Raw genomic sequence first — 22,365 nt, 5'->3', positions numbered from 1 at the left:
GCTTTATGTTGTTGCCTGACATTTCTGCAAAACGTTATATGACCACATTCGTTAGTGTAGACAGAATGAACCTCCTTTCGTCACTGGACTCAGGCCCAAATCTGAAGAGGAACCACTACCTCTAGACTGAAAAGTATTAATCTATGTAGCAAAGAAATTAGTTTTGTTAGAAAGGGTAAACCTCATAGTCGAGTTTCTTAGCATGATTAGTTTAATGAGTTCCACGGCAAGAATGAATCATATACAAATATATACTACTTAAGAAGTATAATGCAATATCTTTTCACTTTACAGTGTGAAGGGTAATATTTAAACAATCCATATCATGACACTCAGATTACAAGCTACACTGTTTGACGAATATTCGCATTGAGAAACGTGCTTTTCATTTCTTACACCGCAGCCTTGACTGCATGTACACTCTGACAAAGGATGAAATTCGTTGACTGATATTGTGAAAATAGATCTATGTCATAAAGGTGACCCTATTCAAGCGATGAAAATAACCAGTACGATTCCACAGATAACCTCCCACCTAGGGTAAATAAATTTTGCCTTTAACACTCTCGGTTTGATTTCAACAGAAGATATAATTAACTTGTGTTAGCGTCATCATCCTCTACATTTCCTGGTTATTTACGTTATGTCTCGTCCTGTGGTAACGAGGATGTGAGATGCCATGATAAAGTCGGCAGTGTCTGGGGGTGAAATACTGGTCGCCATTATCCGATACCGTTATCGGCAAATCTCGTATCACGAAGTATATATCCCTATCAGCAAATCAAGCGCTTTCGTCTGCTGGGGATTATTTTAAGCACACAATGAATACAGTATGTTCCTAAGGGAGCTGATCTGATTACACCCATATGTAGTATCGACTGAGTGAGTGAGTTCTGTTTTACCCCATTTTCTAAATATTTCTTCTGGAGCACCAGTAATCGGCTTCGCACATTGTAGCTATGTAGGCAATCGAACCAAGGTCTTGAGCCTTACGGGCGGTGCGTTAACCACGAGGCTATTCCACGGGTAATATTGAGCATGTGTGGAATAAGTGAATGCACATAAATATTATGGTTATTGAAATCATAATCATTGGTCATTATGGGTGAGTGAGTATGGTTTTACGCCGCTTGTAGCAATATTCCAGCAATATCACGGCGGAGACACACCAGAAATGGGCTTCATACAATGTACCCATGTTGGGGGTCGAACCCGGACGCTCTAACTTTTAGGTTACACCAGCGATGTTTGTCGTATTAGGTAATTAGCAGAATCGGGTGGTTACGTTCGTTGATTAGTGTGTTGATGCATGTCATGGATGTTTAAGGTATTTGTCACCAGACTGTACAGTAAAAACATGGTTATTTACAGACCGCTGCCACTTGTATTTGAAATACTTGTCGCGTGCCGCTATAAACAAGATGCATTTGGTCGTACTTTGGGAAACCAGTCATGCAACTGAGATGACATTCGTCACCATTCGTCCCTTTCCGTAGATCGTAGTAAACATTCAACTTGTCACAGAATGTTCCTGAATGTAACGTTGGTTCATTGCCATGGAACGCCACATCCACACCTACTGCTGCCTGCAAATAATCGAATACGGGTTAGACAAACAAGTAATAGATATTATGAACAACGACCTGCGCAGATGGGGTACAGGGAGATGCATTTGCCTAGTCACTGAAGACGCGGGTTCGATTCTCCATATGAGTACAATGTGTGAAGCCCACTTGTGGTCACATCCGTGATATTGTTGGAGTAAACGCCAAAGCTAGAGCACAGACAAACACTGTGACACTGTTGAAGTCCGAGGTGGCCACGTGTGCGTACTGTTTATATTCCATTTGGCTCAAAGCGGGCCATGCGAGGAAGCATGGAGACAGCACAGCATAGGTAAATGAATAAATAACTTTCTCTGCACTTGTGCACGTGCTTCTAGAACACCTGGCCGTGCCGTCCCCTGCACTCCTCCCTCGTAATAAACAGTGAACTGTGTCGATATTTTAATGACAGTTTGTTAAACAATTTTTTTATTATTTGGACAAAAATTCTGCAAAAACCTCAGAGAATTGGTATGATGTTTTGATTATGATCAGCGTTTCATTGAGTATGTTATGCTTATTAGTTCGTTTCTGAGTTACATGGCAATTCATCGGTTCGCTTTTGAGTCAAACGGACTAAAATACAAGTGTGCACCATGACGGTATGCGGGCACACAAATTAGGATATTCCGTGCATACCATATGTGAAGAGTTGTGGGTAAATGTTTGCCGTTTAAAACCGCACTCAGCAATATTTCAGCTAAATGGCAGCGGTCTGTAGATAATCGAGTCTGGACCAGACATTCCAGTGATCAACAGCATGAACATCGATCTACGCTACTGGGATTCGATGACGAGTTAACCAAGTCATCGATTCTGATCCATTAGTCGCCTCTTACAAGCATGGGTTTCTGATGACATCATCATTGGCAAAATTAATTTATTCATCCAATAAAGTTAATCTATGTATAGAATGAAGAGTTGTGTGTGTAGGTCATATATCATGAGTAAAGTTTGTTTTGACAGCATACAAAGAAGTACCTGAGAACCCCCCCCCCCAAAAAAAAAAAAAAAAAAAAAGGAAATTGCCTTCAATTTCGAGACATTCCCCCACCTCAAGGTAACACCCCCATCTTAAACTAATTGCGAAAAAATGTTGATACCGTCTAATTTGTTTGTCATACGAATCCTCCGCAATGATTTATGTCTGTAGTCCGCCAGAGCTCTCGAGTCACGTCGACTGCTCTTTCACTCAGCTTTTTCTGGTACTTCCGACGGAGGTGGCGTTCATGTTTAACTGAGTATATGGCCATTTGGGCTGTTATTTATTGACTTGAACTGAATATCCCGCGAAAAGTGGATCTTACCTGCTGGTAAAATTTGCGAGACATGCTTGTCCGAGATTCTCCAGATTTGGCAACTTTTATGTTCCTCTTGTGTGTGCATGGAAATGTGCATGGTCATGGACCTAAAACACAGGAATTTTCAATCAGGGTAAAAATATTCAGGATTTGAAAATATAGCTGCCAATTACACACCCGCACTACCTGAAGTTGTCATCAAAGCAAACACGAGCATCTGGAAATTGACAAAGACATCACAACACAAGGAATGAACTGTTCATGAAATAAACTGCAACATGACACATTGAATACTCTATCCAGCGTTTATTGCCACATAATCAACATTCATACACATCATCTACAGGTAATCTTGTAATATATAAACAAAAACTTTGTTCAGAGGAGATCTGGATTACATTACAACATGAGTGATACCTACTCCAGGCAGGACATATACAGCTAGGACCAAGTCAAACAGCTAGGACCAAGTCAAACAGCTAGGACTGAGTCAGAGAGCTAGGACAGAGTCAAACAGCTAGGACCGAGTCATTGAGCTTGGACCAAGTCAGAGACCTCGGACCAAAGTAAGGCTCTGGAACTGAGTAATAAAGCTAGGACTGAGTCATAGAGCTGGGACCCCAACAAACAGCTAGGACCGAGTCAAAGAGCTGGGACCCAAACAAACAGCTAGGACTGAGTCATAGAGCTGGGACCACACTAGAGAGCTAGGACAGAGTCACACTGCTAGCACTGAGTCATAGAGCTGGGACCAAGTCAGAGAGTTCAGACCAAATCAAAGATCTAGGACCATCACAGAGCTGGGACCAAGTCAGAGAGCTAGGACCAAATCAAAGAGCTAGGACAATCGTAGAGCTGGGACCAAGTCAAACAGCTGGGACTGAGTCATAGAGCTAAGACCATTCATTGAGCTAGGACTGAATGAAAGAGCAAGGACTAAGTCACAAAGGTAGGGTAATGCCATAGATATAAAACAAAGCACTCGAACTTGGATGATGTCAGAGGTTACACAATGATAACGAGCTGGGACTATACCATCATGCAAGGGCAATTACAGATGTGAAAGTCATAAAGTTGGGACAATCCCTCTGACAATGGCAATGGGTTATGAACAATCACTCTGAGCCAGCACCATCATACAGCAATGACAAAATTGAACTGACCTCTCCTGTTATGCATGACAGATATAAGAAATGGAAAGAGATTTACATAACAAGCACTGTATTTGCAACAGATACATACTTCCAAAATTCCTATATACTTTCAGTTGTTCATAATACAGCCATATTCCATAGCAATGTACGATTGCTTTGCAAGCATCCCATCAAAAGAAAGAGATATAACAGACCCTAACTTTACCATGCAGATAAGACCAGACATGAAGAGACGCCCATCTAGCAGTGATGGATGACGAATGGATGGAAGATGTGTCGCTGATGTCATAAAACTGACTGCGGCATGCTCCAGTTCCTGTGACCCCCATCACCATTGCGATCACCTCATCACATTCATCATAAAATAACATCCAGATAACCTCAGCTGCAGGAAACATAATTCATATATCATAAACTGCCCCGCCCAACAGCGCCGCCAAGGTCCACGACACTGCATGTACAAATCAGCTGTCTTGCTGTCTGGGGATAAAACCTACAGGATAAGATCTGGCGCTGGTACACATCCAAACTCTTTCTTTAATCTATCTCAACTACCTGGCACAGATCCCTCAGACTGTCCTGCTCTCTGACATGTAAAACAGAGTTACATTTCAACTTATTAAAACACTCTAATGATATGGGTGACACATATTCCCTGCAGAAATATTTCAACACAGAAGGTTACATTCAGATCACAAATACACTATCGTGTCCATACACTAACATACAGAATCTGGTTTCAATATGACAGAAAATGCCTGATCAACTTTTGCCTGATCGACAATTATGCAAAAGATGTGATAAATATTTCCTTTCTAAAACCTGATTAGGAATAATTTAATACTAAAAAAATTAATATAAAAAATATTTAAAGAAAATGTTTTTCAAAGAGGAGAGGAACATAGGTCAGGCTCATGCAGATGTTTAAGGGACACATTACAACACAACTTTCATCCAAACAGAATGATCTGAGAGCTGTATCAACACATTTCACAGGACATTCACCATGGAGGAAGGAGTGGCTATATGATGTAAATGAGAGAAAATCAAATAAACTTATAAACAAAACAAAAACATATGCTCAGCTTGTGATAACACTGCAAGCTATATACAGATCCCGTGTACACATAGGGGTGTCATTCGACATCATGCATGTTTAATGAAACAGATTTATATATTTTAATACAAATTCAAACTTTTTACGTTATGTTATGTTTACGTTAATCTGGTTAGGAAGGACAATAAGAAGACCAAAAATGGATACTAGTATTTAAAGGATCCAGCAAGTTTTTCATTTTTTCTATGAACTTGATTAACTGAATGAATGAGATTGGTTTTAACCCATTTGAGCAGTATTCCATTTTCATAATGGTGTCTAGATGAGAAAACGATAAGATAAAGTTCTATTCCTACAAAAGAACTAACTTTGCAACTGATATATCAATGCCTTTTTATTACAGCTGATATATAAATACACAAATTTCCAATCAATGACACCCCTTAGCACATGAGAACATGTTAACAGTATGTAATCAGTATCACAATAATTATTATCATAAGTTCATAACTATGGCAATGTACAATGGTTGCAGGAATGTTACTGATCAATATCGTGCAATAGCTCTGCAGTACACACATAACTTCGTTCAGTGTACTGTATAATAGCCATATTACCCTCTAACACAATGAACTACCGTATTCGCTATGTAAAGCCCCATGCTCCAATAAACACCCCTATAATAATAACAGTGCACAGGTTAGTCAATGTTTGTATATTCATAATGCAGATCTTCAGCAGAAAGGTTATGTAACCTAGGCTCGACTTAAAAGATATGTTAACCTACTTGCACCAGGTGCAACCTAAGATAAAAACTAGTTGCCCCAGTCAAATTCCAGCTGCACCGCTTTTACTGGAATATGTAGATACTATTATTTAGATGTCAGATTCAGAAGTTTACCCACTCAAAAATTGACTTGCACCTGGTGCACGTTAGACTAACAAGTAAGTTATATTAACTTTGTAATATTGGGTTGCACCACTGCAAGTTACAGAGCACTAAATCCAGCCATGGTAACTATAATTATTAATTATAATGTCAATATCTGGGGGAAAAAGATATTAGTATTATTCAAATAAGCGGAGAAAATTCAATTCCATAAGATCTGATGATAAAATTCCTATGGAAAATTGTTCCTTATGGCGAATACGGTATGTCAAATATACTATGACACCATCACAGGTACGCATTAAAGACCAACCACACTCTCCATCTACTCCAGTATGACATAAACCGTGATTATTATTCCTTCTCCAAGAAATGGTCAAAAACTAAAGATTATACATAAGTCATAAATGACATCAAATACATAGTGGGAAATAGCACAGCCTTGTCTTGAGGGAGTTAACTGTTTACTGGGGTGTTGTCAACAGTTACGGTGCCGCACTGGAAGCACCATCATCTGTTATCACACAGTCATGGATCTCATACTCTGGTTACAGAGTGAGTGATATTTCATGGATAATGTTGAATCAAAAGAATTTCAGCTCCGTTACTAGGATGGTACATAATGGACACAGAGTCAGTTAGGTTAAAGCCACTTTCAGCAATATTCCAGCAATAGCACACCAGAAATCACACACTGTACCCATGTGGGGAATCGAACCACGGTCTTCGGCTTGACAAGTGAATGCTCTGACCACTAGGCTACCCCATTACCACCAAATGGATGCTGAACTAGACAAAGCAATATTGACGGCATGAAGAGTGATCCAAGACATTTGAAGCACATTCAGGAATGTTAAAAAAAAAAAGGCATATTTACTAGCATATTTAAATCTCAGTCTTGGCTGCTTATGAAAGAGGTCAGGGTACTCACTTGGTGATCTCTGATCATGAGGTATTGAGAGCAAGCCGAGATTTAAACAGTGTATCTGGATTTCGAGACAAGATCATGCATAATTTTACAATAAAACAGGTCCATAACAAGAGTGATAGCATTACTGTTCTGAAATACACATTGTCCATTTTTGTTCAAGATATGACTCAAAGCCCCAGAATCTTGTAATATCTTAACCTTACATCGTAACCCTTAAACTCTCATACAGATAGAGGCTCAGCATTCAATGGGAAGTGAAGTAATGTATTTGCTGAACTCAGCCCCCTAACCCACTTCAAGGCCAATATGCATGCAATCCATACAAGCATCAGTGCTGAGATTTGAAATTTTGAGGTCTTTGCCTGAATATCACATATTCGCTTTCAGGAATCAGATAAGTTCCAAATCACAATTACCAAGTTTCATTTCCAATGACATTTGAAGAAATCATGCTGACTACAGTTGAATATCTGACCACAATTTAACCAGGTTGTAATGACGAATCCGGTAGATCCATTGACAACCCCCTGGAAACAGTCCCAGTCATTGGTACTGACTAGTGTTAGACCATCTCAAGCTGGGGAACAGACAGCAGCAAATTAAGGCCAAATGTTACAAATCGAACCCTTGTGGAATGCTGTGTACGCCTATCAGGTATTTTAACTGTCTTAAGATGAAGTACAAATTAGAAAGTACCAGATCTAGTTTCATAACCTGGTACCAATTAGGACGAAAATCTCTGTATCCATCGTTTTCCCTAAAACTGGAATGGGGGCAGCAAAGATTGTTAGAACTAGCTGTTCTGATATGCATTACTCCATTTTAACGACACTCCATGTTACTGAAGGTTATGGTCAAGGACCCTGTTCCAAGAGACGTTACAATGATCTTAAATCTGTTGATCCACTGCTTTCCCTTACACAGAAGTGGAGGCCTCAAACATTGTTAGAACAACCTGTTCTGATATGAACCACTCCATGTCAGTTTATGGTCAAGGGCCCTGATCCACATAATGTTAAGATGATCGAAAGTCTAAGGTAACGTAATTAAGTAAGGATCACCTTAGTGCAAAAATCACTTTGTGAGGAATTCAGAGCAGGTCAGTGAGTATGGTTTTACGCCGCTTTTAGCAATATTCCAGCAATATCTCAGCGGGGACACAAGAAATTTGCTTCACACATGATTCCCATGTAGGGTATCGAACATTGAGACAAGCAGATGCTTTAACCACTCGGCTACCCCACCGCCCCAGGGAGCAGATTCAGAAGGGCATCCAGCTAACTACACCCTGGATCATTACATGTACACCAAATGGTGTAGACTGACACAAACAGATCGCCGCAAAATGTAGACCGTCACATAAATGAAATAATACTTTGTTGGAATGATTACAAGCGTAGCATATGCCTGTCTGTTCCACAGGTGTGATGGGTTTTAATATTCTGGTTCCTTCAATGTCCCAACAACTTGAAATAGGCATTAAGTTTAACTTGTAAACATCGACAAGCAACTCCGCATTCAGAGATTTGGGTCAGCCAGTCTATCCATGCAAGGTAGTAAGAGTTACCTCCCTTTGAAATGATAACCCTAAAATCACACACATAAAAAATACACAAGTATACTTTGTATCTAATTCTATTTTTTGAGACTGTTTTTGAAGGAATTAAATATATATGACCATGGTCAAGTTCAGGGACACAGAAGGAACATGATGGATCAACTTGAAATTTAGTCTTTCTTGAGTCGTTGACTGGTCATCCTGTAGATGATGCTGTCCACACCGGGGTCCATGTACCACATGCCGTAGACGATGGCATACACTGCGATGGCCAGCACCACCATCAGCCACAGGACGATGTTGAAGATAGCAGGATACTGCTGACTGTAGTCATCTGCCAGATTCAAATCGTTTGATTTGGGCTTCTGAAAGAAGAATATTTGACATCATCCAGAAGCATGACTCTGATCCATACACTGTCCTGTCAGGTCCCAGTGGAAGTAAGTACAACCTCCTGAATTAGACTTTGAGAAATGGACACTTTTACTTTACTAGTTCTTATGAACATAAATATAGGAAAACCCTTAAAACTGCAAAATTTGTAACAGCTTTTGTAGTAAGAAACTGTTGGGCTGGTTGGCATTGCTGAAGTAAAATATTGTTGGCAATAGAAAAAAAACAAACGTTTTCACTTTTCAATCTACAATTCATGAAATTAATATGTGAAAGTGTGAAATATCTGTTAAACTAAGTTTGATCTAACTACAGTTCCAGTGGTAGGGAGATAGGAAACGTGAAAAAAGGACTTTACTGGGGAGGGATTAGTGCAGAAATGAGCAATGGAGTTTTTTTCAAAGTCCAAAGCGAGTAATTTGGGAGTGACCATGACTGTGCAAATTAGAGTGCGATGATACAGCATTAAAAAGAAAACTTCTTAAATGCCCATTTCAAAATTAAACTTAGCTTCATTAATCATAAACAATAGCTGGTGTAAAAGATATAATAACTTTAATGATGAAACTATCAAGGAGGTTCACTATCACTATGAAAAGAAACAAGTAGGAGGGATCATCTCAAACAGTGTGTCAGGACGGGTGTCACGGTTGGGCTGGGGGATTGAGGTATCAGCTAAGATAAGATAATCCTTCAGGGGAACTGAACAGGGGAAGAAAATGACATATCATAACAATTTACATGTGATATCAGGTCCTGTCAATCATCTGGTTGCCACACACACACACACACACATATATATATACTGAGACTTTTAATACAATGGCTAATTTAAGCCTTTCAATGAATATCATACACTTTTACTTATCTCAACATCAACTTTATGATAAATAGATGTCAATCAATAGATGAGACATATTCAACACACATGAAAAAGCATAGAATATCGTTGAGATGGGCCCTTGTGCCTGTAGGGGTTCGAACCCCCTGAACTCCTCTCTTTCAAAATTCCTGGATCCACCCATGAGATTAGTGCCAACTCCTATGTTTGCAAATGGAAATATAAACATTTTCAAGTAATACTAATTATATATATCTACAACTAATGTTTTGATGTGATGGCTGGGTTAACGTGATATGTATTTTACTGAAACCACGACATATCATAAACGGATGTTTTACACCAATATAACATTGAATACAACATTCTGACATCTGATAAATGAACAAAAAACAAAAACAACATACGAGAATAAAGGTTTTGAACCACACTTTTCACAATTCATCTCCGAAAAGGCACATAGTTCCGTATCCTCAAGAACTACTTGTCTCATTAATCACATTTCAAGGAACAGAGCCAAAGGTGATTTCGTGGATTCCAGGTTTTTTTACCACAAACAACATGTCGTCTGATCACGCATGTACTGACATTAATCAATTGCATGCAGTTTTATATACACAAGTCTACACACATGATAAACAACACCCCAATTAATCAGATTTTGGCCCAGTCCTGATTCTCAACATGTGTGTTTTGCTAATCAGGTGCTGTCAGTGACTTGGACCACGCCTTCGTAGTGTTTACACTTACCTGTACAATTGTCAGTCTAAGATGACAACAGATTACCAGTAAATGTATCTAGTTATCAAATGTTAAATAGATGTTAAACGACTTGGCAAGAACCCCATGAATTATCTATTTTTTTCTAGTGGTGTGTTGAGACTGCTTCCAAACTGTTAAACATGGTGAAGAAGCTGCTTGTCCAAACTGCAACTGCAATTTGAGCAATTTAAACTGTAACTAAAGCTAATAGTCTGACACCTGGGTCCATTAAAATTCTGTTGATCTAGTTGGTGATGATGGTTCATACGACACTCATCTGATTTCAATAGTGAAACATGACACTATGGATAACATCTTGTTAGTTGCATAGAGCAACATTTCAGGGTAGATTCTTACATCGTTATCAAGACAAAAGAGAAACATTGCTGTATGCAATGAACAGAGGCATAATGCAGATCAGACAATTAAACATTCTGCTGAATTTGATGTTTAAAGACACATTCAGACCAGCAGATTCAGAAGCAGAGACTGTAAAACTTAGATGCTGTGGGAAAGAGCAAGTATAATTAGTCTCAGTATTACTCCTTGCACTGTTATACAGAGCAGGGGTTCAAAAATCCCATCACCCGATGCCCGGGACAAGTCAGTTTTAATTTCGGGCAATCAAATAATGCATGTCCGTGTACTACTAGATAATTTCCCCCTATGGTTTCAAACTGCATATAATCTTGGATTACATTTCATATCTGCTCATAATACAGCTTTTACATTTAGGAATAATAATAATTTAGAGCCATTGTTCTTCTGCTGAGTCACATCTCCTGACCTTCAGAACTGACCAATAAGCTTACCAAGTTGTGACAGTTAACATTCACATATACTGTGTGAACTTGAAAATATTTGTACTCAGAATTCCAAATACTATTCTCCACACAACTGCTCCCAAGTGATGCACATGGAGGTGCCATTATTCACTACCACAAGTATACAGTTACTAAAAATAGCGTTTTTGCCAATTTTCCAAGATATCATCTTGCGGAAATATAGTCTAAGAGTAACCATGTCATCAGAAACCTTAAGTATTCATACAGCATGTCAAATATCTGTGTTTTATTAGGATGTTCATTTGTTGAGAGATCAGTTTCAGTGACCGGGAAAAAGGAAATTTTGTAAACCCTGCCGAACCCTAAATTGTAGCCTTTGTCTCACTCTGATCCGTTCCGTTGGCGAAATCTGTTCATCTATCTCACACTTGGTTGGATGGTCACAGGTCGCTCAAAGGTTAGCTCATGCCACATTCGACTAGGGTTTGCTAAACTCAGTACAGCAGTGTAAGGTTTAATGTTGAGTCTACGTTTACTTTCACTGTTGGAATTACCAATAACAGCCAGATCAAAGCTTGGTACGCTGTTATTATAGTGTAAAGGGTTTCATACATTGTATCAGTGAACTGGATCGACCTGGTCAACTTCACCATTAAGCAGCACCATCATTTAGCTGATGTGACTACTTCTATGGTTGGGTCGATAGAGGATGCTGCTTAGAGAGTGGAAGGTTGGCTGTTTGATCTCAAGACATGTACTAGCAAAAGATGTTTAAAGACATACTTGTAGATGTAGCTACTCTTGCAGACTTTGACTATTGAATGAGTGAGTGAGTTTACTTTTACACTGCTTTTAGCAATATTCCAACAGTATCCTGACGGGGTACACCAGAAATGGTGGGGTAGCAACCCCCAGGTCTTTGGGGCTAACTCTCTAACCACTACCCCACCCCACTGAAGGATAAAACAAATAATAGTTGTCTTGAAATTTGTATACTCTGTTTGAAAAGGGTATCCATGTTCAACCATTGTACACAAGTGATGTAGCAATCAGACACACACTGACGGAGTGCATGACTGTCGTAAAAAAAACAATAATCGCAAACAGCAGACAGTCAGAGGCCTAGCATTGCAGTCCATGTAGTGCATGTACAATTGGTGACATCCATCAGCCTGACTTTGATAATAACAGGTTAGTGTCTGTGTAAATAATCACAACTCACAACAAGTAGCTGCTGCAGCCACAGGAGACTAAATAAACAAGTTTTCAGGAATCTACATTCAATGTGGTGAAACACAATCTCCTGGTGCTGACAAATGTGAGAGCTAAGACTGCAACGATTCACCCAGAACTCAATTAGATTCGATTTTCAACAACGGACCCTCAATCCAATTCTACATACAAGTAAAAACGTCAGATTTAACTTGACTCTCAGAGCATTTTTATCAGGAATTCCATAGTCAACATGGCATTGTCTACTAGAAACAATTGTCGTTTTATAATTAGCCCCACATCAAACACATTTCGCTTTATTTCAGTGCTTGAAACTGCTCGAGTTGTGGTCAAAATAATGAATGTGATGGAAATAATTCAAAATGGTATTCAATAAGGAATCTAAATAGTGATAATGGTCATCAATGAAGCAAACTGATTCGTTACAGCCCTAGTAAGAGCATAACCAGCAAATCAAGATTCACATACATTATCATGGCGGCCTGTTATGTCCAAGGGAGATAACTCTTCTAATTAAGGTGCCTGGGCTCCTGCTCCCTGCTCTGGCAGACACAAAACATGAGGAAAAGAATCACAGATTTCCTACAACCAAAGTCCACAAACATTTTTCTGTTAAGTTGGTGAATTACTTTGACCTGAAAGTCATCACAGTCATCAAGCTGTGTGGGGAACTAAACAAGTGAGAACGTTGTTCAGAGTTCCCCCTATACATTTATATTTGGGGGTCAGGGTAACTCTGCATATTTTTAGAGGGGGTCAACATAAACATTGGGGGGTCAAACAACTTAAAAACACAATTGATTTATAACTAATAATTATTTTTTCAGCTATACACCTTTAAGTCTGAATCCTAAATACTGTTATCATATGAACTTTCAAATCACTTTGAAATCAGAAATCATTCAAGCTACATTAATTACCTATAGCATTGAAATTGTGTGGATTTGATTAGTGACCACATGTGACTTTATTGCATCAGAGTGTTTGCTATTGTTTTGAGCATTTTCACTTCACACTGTGTTCCATTTGCAGGTCTTCTCCGCCAAGGGTAACCCTGGCTGTTTTCTGTGAGAGTAGCTAATAATATTACTGGCTCATCTAAAAACTTTGGACAGTGGCCAGAAAAACTTAAAGTTGAAAGAATGAAGGCTGTAAATTCTTCATAACCTAGGAAACCTCAAAACAACATTCCTTGGACCTTACAGCCAATTTGTTAGGCAAATGAGCAAAATATGTTTAGGAAAATAGTAATTAGTTTTAGGGGTAACTTAACATTACACACTGAAGCAATAATGTCAAATTATACAGAGGATATTATATGAGTGCCCGTGTCATACCATGTTTATGACACGAGTGCCTAAATTTTGTTATTTCCTGAGTAAGAGTGAGGGATATACCAATATTTAGGCATAAGTGTTGTAAGCATTTTATGTTATGGACACGAATATAATATTTTGTTTATTACCAAAGTGGTTAAATTGAGGAAAATAAACCCCAACCTACTTTTAAACATTGGCTGGCTACCTGCCATCACCACATGTAGAACGCAATGTCACAGAAGAACCGTGATGTCATGGTAATGTTCATGATGTCATGTAACCATGGCAAAGTGATATTTTGCACTAGGGCATCGTTTGAAAATTATGAACTTCAATATGTTCGCCTTCGTAGGTAATAAACTACTTTATTGATATGCTTAGCCATTCTAAACAAGATTCTGTAATGGGGTGTCGAGCTGTTATTTGTAACATTCCTACAGGGATATGAGGACCGTCACTTGATAGACAAAAAAGCGAGAAATATTCTTTAAATCAGTTGAAACTATCCACAGAGACAGGAGTGAGCTAGTGATACTGAAAAAGCATCACAACTCATCACTCAAACTGACAATACAACCTGCACCTTCAATGTTGCAAGCAAACACTTTCAAAACATCATATTCCACCTTAACAACAAAATTTACATTAACATTCTACCAACCTTTCAAACATCAGCAACGGAAAATGGTAAGGGAGAGAACTCCTAATAGAGAGAGACCAAATCAACACCATTTTTAAAGGACGTAGGGGAGTGACAGTGGTGTTATGCCTCTTTTAGCAAGATCTAAGTAATGGCATGGTGGAGGATACCAGAAATGGGCTTCACTCACTGTACCCATGTAGGAACAGAACCTGAAACTTAAGCATGACAGGTAAACGCTTCAATCATGACGTTATCCCACTGTCCACTAATGGACATGAAGACACACTTTCCGTCCATACACAGAGGGCTTTTTTTCTGTGTCAATGAGTCTTTCAGTACTGAACTTGACAATCACAGTCAGTAAGACTAGCCACTATGATGTCCACATTGCCCCTGCTCCCATTCTGGTATGTTAAAGTTTGTAGAGTATCAATCAAACTGGCAAACAGAAGTGAAGGACACTTCATGAAATTAGAATCAATGAATTCCTATAATACTCCAGTTTTTTTCACCAACAATGCTGAACATCATTCACATTCTGTGTTGACCACTTACACTTGGGGCAGGAGTTGTGGCCATGAGACTGCGGACTTTACGGACATGTCCCTTCTCTGGGGCTGCACTGAGCACCTCCACCACAACGTTGTCCTTGTACAGTGACTTGAAGTGGTCAGTCACCTGAAACACAAGCAACTGTTGTCATGGCAACCAAAACACACACACATGATATCCTAACATCAACATGATCAAGAACTTGAGCCTGCTTGACATCAATTAATTTTATAACAATAAAAAAGGCTCTTCCGATCATATTGTTTTCTACACATCACCATTATCTAATGATCACCCAATCCCGTTGGTTGCCTCTTGCTACAAGCCTATACTACCCCAGGACCTTCACGGGTCAAGCTGGAATGAGCTTGTAGTGGTTATGAAACGTACCTTGTGAAAAATAATGTTATTGCAAACAAGTGTTCCAAAACTGTTTGTGTTCAATCATGAGAAAACACGATCGATTGCTTTGTCATTCTGTCATTACGACCAATCTTTGATTATTTCCATTAATCAGACTACCACTATAAACCATTGATACAAAATGAACTGGTGACTTTTGGATAACAGATGTGTTTGGCCCATGTAAAATACTTTTTGAAATGATCACAACAACAGGTATAAAGGTTCCTGCAATGCCTACTGATGGCAATGCAGTCTGTAGCACAAGGTCACGACATGGCCATAATCCTGCTCTATCATTAAAATATCTCTTGTGTTTGGAAGATACTTAGAAATTAGATAATTAGTGATTTCCTAATTGATGGGACATACCAGAGACACATCATCAAATAGGATTAACATTAATGACATGATTACACTTACATGATCTACAAAGTCTGAGACCATCTTGGTTGCATCCTTGGCCTGTTCTGACTTGGGTCCATGTTTATCAGCCACGTTCCGGAGGCCATAGATTGTGAAGGAGAAGAGATCTGGTGTCTTGTTCTTGACCATCTTGGGGTTCTCGGACATCTGAGGAGCATACAAATTCCAGTAAGTATTAACATCTAACTGTGAAACATAATTATTAAAATTATAAATAGGATATTTATATAGTGCACATATCCACGCAACTAGTGCTTGCTCAGGACATTAGAATAACTACCCTATTCTAAGAGTGAGAGAGTGAGTCACTTTTATCAAAATTCTGGCAATATCACTTTTTATCAGTGATGGACAGCAGAAACAGGCTTCACACATTCTGTGTGGAAAAATCGAACCTGGACCTTCCACACGACAAGAGAACACCTTCAAGCACTAGGATGTCCTAACGTCCCCAAAACCTGATACTGATAGGGTATATTTCATCATCGTAGCCCCAAGGACTCCTCAGTGATCTTAACCCACAAAATAACTGAAACAATGGTAGTATAGAGGCACTGAGCATTACACTCACAGTCTTCATAACATCAGCAATCATCTGCATCTCACTCATCAAGGACAGGTCAGAGTTCAAGGTCATGTTCAATGATCCAGATGACAGTTTATGGATGATTGAGTCTGAGTCCAGGAGACGGTCGCTGAGTTTGCGGATGGAATTTGGTAACTTCCTAAACAGCTGCTCCTCTGTCTTCAAGTCAAACATCTACATTGAGAAGGAAAATGACACAATCAATACAACATTTGGATATTAATGTGGCCAATACTGGCCATACAATATAATTCAATGGTATTACATTAATCTGCATAGTAAGATGGTCCTTGGTATAGTTTTCAGGGCATAACAGGTTCCCAAGGTGTCCACTGAAATACAATGAAAGTCCATTGCCAAAACCGTTTGAGTCTACTAGCCAAAACATGGCTCTCAATATCATCTGTTGTATAATAAGTGTCATAAGTGGATGCTGTTGTACAGAACAACCTAGCACTATGATTCCTGTAAGCCATTGCTGGGGCGTGGGAGTTATACTCACCTAAGCACTGGAACCATGGGCCTAGATTTTCGAAGCTGTCGTAGCACTAAGATAGCCACAAGTTACTGATAATGAATGGCACTTACGACGATCTTATTCTTAGCGCTTAGAGAGCCTCGAAAATCTAGACCAAGGTCTGTTATTAGCTAAACTTAGAAGACCAAACAGACCTTTACTAGACATGGGCTTTGACTATCTGTGAAGTCACATGTTGTGAACTTTTCCGCTTGTCACAGACAGACATTTACTTCAATCAAACCTTGATTGAGTAATAAATATTCTACAAGGGCCAGTCTCAAAGTTTAGCATGAAAATCAAGGAAGAGCTGCTTGTCATAACGCTACCCAGATGACAGACGTAGGTTCCCTAGATTCAAGTACTATGGGAGCAAACCCTACAAGTGTGTGGTTGGAGGCTAAAATCTGTAGTGATTATGATAAAATCGTAGAGGTTGTCATCTCTGCTATAGGAACAAATCCCTACAAGTGCCAGTCTAAGTAAACTTCGTCTCAGTGTATTTCGTTACACTCCATCACTGAGTCTAACAAGACCTAGTAGGAGGTTGCGTCAGGTAACCTTCGAGCAACCAATGACTGTCCAATCAAACGCGAGACGGTTAAATAGATTTAATTAATCAGACACGGCTACTGTTTTGGGATCGGAGGTACTTTCAAAATATTCAGGCCACTGACACAGATCTCTCCACAAACAAAAATCCGCATATAACACAATTACTTGACCTGCAGTATATACGCTTTTGGGTTTCTGTTGACAAGGTTACCATTAGCTAATATTTCCGCAAGATGAAATCCTTGAACATTGCCAAAAACACCATTTTCAGTGACTGTTTACTCGCAGTTGTCATGGTTGTACGTAAGCAGTGTGCATCACCTGGAAGCCAGCATAAGCTAAATAGCATTCTGAATCGTTCGGGTATGAACCTTTTTGAGATAAAAAGTTCAAAGGTATGTGCGAATGTCCACTTTCGCGATTTGGTAAGCTGTGTTCTGATTGGTCAATCTCAAAGGTTACCTGACGCGATCTCCCATAAGGTTTTGTTAGACTCAGTGGTGGAGTGTAACGAAAAGTACTGTGACTAAGTTTACTTAGACTGTACACGTGCGTAACTGGTCTTACATTGTTGTCTGCATGTAGATCCAGCATGAGAGGGCTCTGCTCAAGGAACATCCCTTGCAAGGAGTTCATCACACCTTCCACATCTGGAAAGGCCACGTCCTGAAACAAGAGAAGTGAGCATACTGATAACTCGAGGAGGTTGTGTTAAAAACACAATTAACCAAACATAATGGTTACACCATGCAACCAGTGATTGATATAATGTATAGAGAACAGAAAAGTTCTATGTAACTCAGGTTACATTCTCAATTATAAAAATAGGCATCATAATCATCATAAATGGAGAATGGGTGAGCCAATCTCCACAACACTAATAAAAGGGAAACAGCTGACTTTCATTCCGTCTGATACCTGCATAGACCCTAGCTGAGACTTAGTGATACAGTAAAAGGCACAGCAACACTACATTGTAAACCAAAAGCCACTGTAATCTGATTGGTTGAAAAACATGAACAAATGGTATTAGATTCCCGGAAACTGCAACTTATAGGGCAAGACTATTCACTGCGTACTGACACGTAAACAACTGTTTTGTTGTGTCATCAACCATGGTTTACATTTTTGTTTACAATGTCGATAGCTGATGCCGTCTGTTCCAAATGCATTCCTGTGCTTCAAATAGTCAATAACACCCGGAACTTGGCCAACACATGGTGTTTATCTCCTAAATCAAAAACTTAGTAGACTTAAATTTACATCAAATGTTTTGGGACTTATGTACATATCATCACATAGGTATACCCTGATGACATGTACGTTGGAGTGAAGCTGCCAGCATTGTTGACTTACATCATTGACTGGGAACTTGGCCAGTTTCTTAAGGGGCAGTGGCTGGTCAGGGAGGGTGACAACAGTCAGCAGAACATTGGCCTTTGGCCTCTTGAACAGTGAGCCCTGTACCAAACCCTTCCATCCCAGGTCCTGAAACAGAAGTAAGAATACTTAAGATGATGTTACCATGGGCACCAACTTCGCATCCCTCCGAATACATTGCATGGACTTGGCTAATACCCTTTGTATTAGTAGTAATGCAAATTGAGTTTAAGTTAACCTAATGTTGGTCAATCTTGCTTCAACAGTGATGTGTATCTGTGTGTGGTTTTGTGTAGGTTTGTACCGGTCTGTTTGCACTAGGTGCATCACTTGTATAAAATGTACAGAAGGGCTTCAACGAATACACGATGTGGCAATTATGCTATGCATCTCATATGAATACAAATAATTATACAAGAATACAATACTATACTTAAGTGATTAATTCACTATATGGAACACACATGTTAACAGTGCTAAGTTGTCCCAACAATAACCTTTTTATTACTCACCCATTGACCCATTGAAGATATCACTGTTTAATAATTTTACAAAGTTGTTACACACTGTGTAATAACATCGTGTGATGCCATACGTATGACGTCAAAGTGTTTTTACAGTTATGATGTCACAATGTTAATACCTCTGTCACAATAGTATTACACCTTGCTTGACTCGTGGAAAGATGAGTGTCACCATACTCGTTGAATTCTCAAGAAAGAAGTACTTAGTTTGATATTATTTTGCTAATGTTGGGCAAGTAATAAATAAAATACTAAACTATGTCCCGTGTGAGAATGTGACACCATATTTATGAGACTTGTGAATGGTATCAGTATCCATGACCATGAACAATGAACCAAACTCATGAAGGGCTACGCGTCGATTTACTGACTATGCAAGTGAATCGCATCAGCCTTAGTATGTAGTGCTATTACTGCTGATATACCCTTGCACAGTTTAAAAAGAATCCACTTTTCAGAATCAGAACACCGACATCCAACTGACCATTCCTTGTTTTATCCCCTTAACACCATTACCAGGCAGGGTAGCAAACAGTACAAGCTTATTATTGGTTTTGGAAATAAGACCAAGACCAACCTCTGGTCTGAACTTCCTGATTAACAAAACAACATAAATTTCCAAAGGTATCATGGATATAGAACATTTCTCAGTTCATACGGTCAAACTGAACATAGTCAGTGTCAAAAAACAGCAACAGGATACTGAAGGTCACTATTCTAACTACTAATTCTATTCACTATTCACAGGTGAGTTTGTTGAGACAGTCAGTAATATGAAGGCTTCAATACGCTCCGAAACTGAAGGAATCCCAGAAAACTTGCAGCACATGCAGTCTATGAATTCTTCTAACCCTTGTGCTGTGTTGAAAGTAAGGCACACTGACATAAGAATTCCAAATTTGCATCCATGTTAACAAAAGAACATGTACATTTTGTTTATGGATGGAGCACGCATAGGATGGCGAGTGACTATATGATACCACGCTTGTGCCTGTCGTGTACTTACTGATTCTGTCTTCAAACCAAGAGTATGAGCAAGGACTTTAGGCACCTCGCTGGTCTGCAGCTGATCTGCTTGTTGCTGGAATGACACATAACTCGGGGCATGTGTGATCACCAGCTCCTGACCGGCCAGACACACACTCAACACAGCTGAAACACATAACACAGACATGATCAGAGGGTTGTTGGGACACTACAACATGCGCTGACCTGGCACATAGTGCTCCTTGTGTCTATCTATTCACTTGTTATAACTTGTGCACTTAACACACATCATGACAACGTAACCATGATTGAACTTTCTTTGAGGCTTTGTTTTCCCATCTTTGTTAACTATTGTCATCTCACTGTCATATGTACATGTATCTTGTATATAAAATTATAAACTGGTACAACCCCATCACTGAAAACAGTATAAGAACCTACACTGAAATGCCACATTGTTAAAATAAAGAAGTTGATCATACACAACATTCTGTCATCTCTGTTCACATGAGGTTTGCTGGTTTGTGATTGTCAGCTAATATTCTATATTTGTTCTTGTCGATATTTTACAAACAGGTATACAGATGAAGAGATACACATTTCTAAATTTCTGGACAACTGTCAGCATGTTGTCTTTGATTGGCTTGTTAGAAACTGGTTTACTACTTGTTTTCTAACATTAAACATTTTGCTGACTTTTATGTCAACCTGGTTATTACAATAGCTTCGTCCCTGTCTGAATATACAATTAATTCCTAAGGATGATCGCTAAGTTGTGTATAACTAAAGTAAAGTAAAATTACTCAATTGCTATACCTATATTAGCTGGAGAAGATTAACTCATCAAGTTAACTATTTTTGAACATGCATTGACAGCTACTCTGAACAGACAGAGGAACATAACAAACAGCTTATCACAGACAGTTGCTTATATACGTGTCATCTGATCCATCTCTGGTGATGATCACATAAATGTTTAATAAATCATATACGTCAAGATTGAGTTGGACTCAGAGTTGTAGTATTTCTGGACAGTGTCAGTAACAATCAGTGTCCAATGTATCTCAAAATTGCTAACAGATTGTAAGCAAGTTCTTTGAAAATGTATATCATTAAAATGTCCAAAAACAGTAAGTGGAAAATCACAGACTTATCTCTCCTTCTCAATCATAACGGAATCCTGTATTATGTAACAATTCATTTCACTGATATTTCATACAGAAATCATGGTCATATAACTTGAGTTTTATAACACCTTATATGTGCAATCAGTAATCCAATTCAAAAACATGCTCATTAACAAATGAGCGACATCCTCTATACCATATGTCATGGAGTAGTGTGATCAAGAATTCAGGAATTTGTTATGATACAAATGCATTGATACACTATAATTATCATCATGAATACCATGTAAATCAGTAAATGATATTATGACAGAATACTGAAAATATAGGAAATACATCATAGATGGCATATCCTTGTATCATCTAGCCACTTGAACTGGAGTTTTTATTCAAATCTTGATACAGTATAAACATTAAAATATCATCTCAAGATGGTAATTACATACTGATAAGAGATACATATATCCACGGTATTCTAAATTAAATAAGGGATTACAATCTTCATATCGACGTGGTAGATACACAAAGTGACACATACTAGTCACTACATGATCGTGTGATCCGTGTAAACAGTGACATGTTCATATCCGTGTGATCATGTGTGCAGATTTTGTGACGGCTGGCCTCTCCAATACAACAGATCTGTTTGGGCACAGCAGGGAAAGATTCCGAGATACAATGGTATAAATGATAATACAACGAGTCACCAATCTTTCCGTAATGCTATGAAAACATTTTAACATGAACTGAGCTTACCACTGAAAACTAAAACACTGAACCGGGTCATTACGGACGTCCTCCACAGCTTCAATGTCGCCATTTTCCTTGATCATGTGATA

The 22,365-nt window shown here is 38.9% G+C and overlaps 1 protein-coding gene across 1 annotated transcript; it reads right to left on the bottom strand.

The window, feature by feature from the left end:
* Positions 1–3,196: 3,196 nt before the first annotated feature.
* LOC137281770 (renin receptor-like) lies at positions 3,197–22,355 on the bottom strand. Its single transcript, XM_067813380.1, has 8 exons — positions 22,283–22,355; positions 20,419–20,564; positions 18,865–18,996; positions 18,076–18,174; positions 16,422–16,610; positions 15,848–15,997; positions 15,026–15,148; positions 3,197–8,859 (listed from the first exon to the last, which is right to left on the bottom strand). Exons 1-8 carry the CDS (start codon positions 22,344–22,346, stop codon positions 8,665–8,667), a joined length of 1,098 nt encoding a protein of 365 aa, XP_067669481.1. The 5' UTR covers positions 22,347–22,355; the 3' UTR covers positions 3,197–8,664.
* Positions 22,356–22,365: the final 10 nt, after the last annotated feature.

Source organism: Haliotis asinina, chromosome 4 (assembly GCF_037392515.1).
Source record: "Haliotis asinina isolate JCU_RB_2024 chromosome 4, JCU_Hal_asi_v2, whole genome shotgun sequence".
NCBI classification, from domain to species: domain Eukaryota; kingdom Metazoa; phylum Mollusca; class Gastropoda; order Lepetellida; family Haliotidae; genus Haliotis; species Haliotis asinina.
The sequence above is the reverse complement of the archived record's forward strand: the minus strand, read 5'-3'. Positions and strand labels throughout refer to the sequence as shown.

Bases quoted from the DNA above. Each gene is read 5' to 3' on its own strand.
- LOC137281770 (XM_067813380.1), bottom strand. From the start codon at position 22,346: ATGGCGACATTGAAGCTGTGGAGGACGTCCGTAATGACCCGGTTCAGT. The intron at 20,565-22,282 runs GTAAGCTCAGTT...TATGTGTTTCAG, and splicing joins CAGTGTTTTAGTTTTCAGTG to CTGTGTTGAGTGTGTGTCTG. The intron at 16,611-18,075 runs GTAAGACCAGTT...TTCTCAATGTAG, and splicing joins ATCTACATGCAGACAACAAT to ATGTTTGACTTGAAGACAGA.